General features: G+C 48.7%; 1 protein-coding gene across 1 annotated transcript in view; it reads left to right on the top strand.

Annotated features, from left to right (window-relative positions):
• Positions 1–205: 205 nt before the first annotated feature.
• The window catches only part of GPLD1 (glycosylphosphatidylinositol specific phospholipase D1), a gene marked incomplete at its 5' end in the record, with an annotated part of 32,225 nt that continues 31,185 nt past the window's right edge, over positions 206–1,245 (top strand). Inside the window, 1 exon segment of the mRNA XM_014586502.1 lies at positions 206–261. Coding sequence (XP_014441988.1) covers positions 206–261 — 56 coding nt within the window.

The following is a 1,245-nucleotide window of genomic DNA, read 5'->3' as shown; positions in this document are numbered from 1 at the left end:
ATGCAGTTGTATTCCCGGTAAAACGGCACAGTGTAAACATCTAATCATGCCTAATGAGAATCGCAGGCTATCACAAGCTCGGTCCCAGCCCCGGCGTCCCTAACAGTCACAGCTGCCAGGTTACGGTCCTCCTTCGACAGTGGTCTCCGTGAGCTCTGTGCTCAGGCAGATCCGCTGACCGGAGAACGTTTCCCGTTTCTCGTAGGACACAGGGCGCTGGAGTTCTTCCCTCTTCAGGAGGGTCGCGTGGACTTCAAAAAGGTAAGCTCGTCTTTGATTTTATTCCTCATGAGGCCTCTTTCTTCTGCAGGTGCCAAGCCAAGGCCCTCAGGGTTTTAATAACTTGGTTGGTTAGTTTTTTTCACAGTTTTAAGCATTAACTTGAAGGGTCATTTTTAGGGCTTGATGAAACACTCAGAATAGGGTTAAAAGGTATATGTTCCCTCTGCTTGTGTGTTGAACACTTGTCTATGTAAAACAAAATATATATATTTAAAACTGATATTGCAATGCTATGAGTATGATTTGAAATAATACTTGAGAACGAATTTTTTATTGTTGTTATTTTAAAATTTTGTTTATAAGCCAAAAGGTGCATGTGCCTACAGACAGAGGGACGGAGAGAGTGGGAGGATGCACCCCACGGTGAGGTGTGGTCAGGCTGCAATCGAGAAGAAAATTAACAATTCTCTTTTGCCCTAGGTCATGTGCATTCAAAGGGAGACAGAGACAGAGAAAGCGAGACATCACCTCCCTGGGGATGGCCGTGCCACAACTCCTTCACCTACATCCTCCTCTCAGAATTTGGGGCTTGAACTTGGCATGGTTCTCAAGTCACTGGGTCCAGGACTTGAACCTTGGTCAGCCATGTGGGAATCCAGCACCTTAAGCACCACACCACCTGTTAGCCCCAGGAATTGTTTTTTAAGGTTTTTGCCAAAGGAACATGTACTGTTCACTCAACAGAGATAGAAGGGATTGTGGCGTGGTCATCCCCCGGGGTGGGTGATTTCTCACTTCTGTCTCTCTCTGTCTTTCCAGCAAGTACACGCACCCTAGAGCCAACATCTCTCTAAAAGTCATGACACTTGCCTTTCGTGTCTCTGAGCAGGTTATGTTCCCACGCCATTTGGTGGTCATGGGAGCGGTGCCCATGACCTGTGAGCGCGTTAGTGCGCACTCCTTAAACAGCCCGGTCCGCGCGGCCGCAGTGTAGTAGCCCCCGGCGGGAGGCCAGCCCCGCCG

The sequence above is a fragment of the Tupaia chinensis genome, unplaced genomic scaffold (genome assembly GCF_000334495.1).
Source record: "Tupaia chinensis unplaced genomic scaffold, TupChi_1.0 Scaffold000141_1, whole genome shotgun sequence".
NCBI lineage: Eukaryota > Metazoa > Chordata > Mammalia > Scandentia > Tupaiidae > Tupaia > Tupaia belangeri.
Note: the sequence above shows the minus strand (reverse complement) of the source record. Positions and strands in the feature narration are given on the sequence as shown.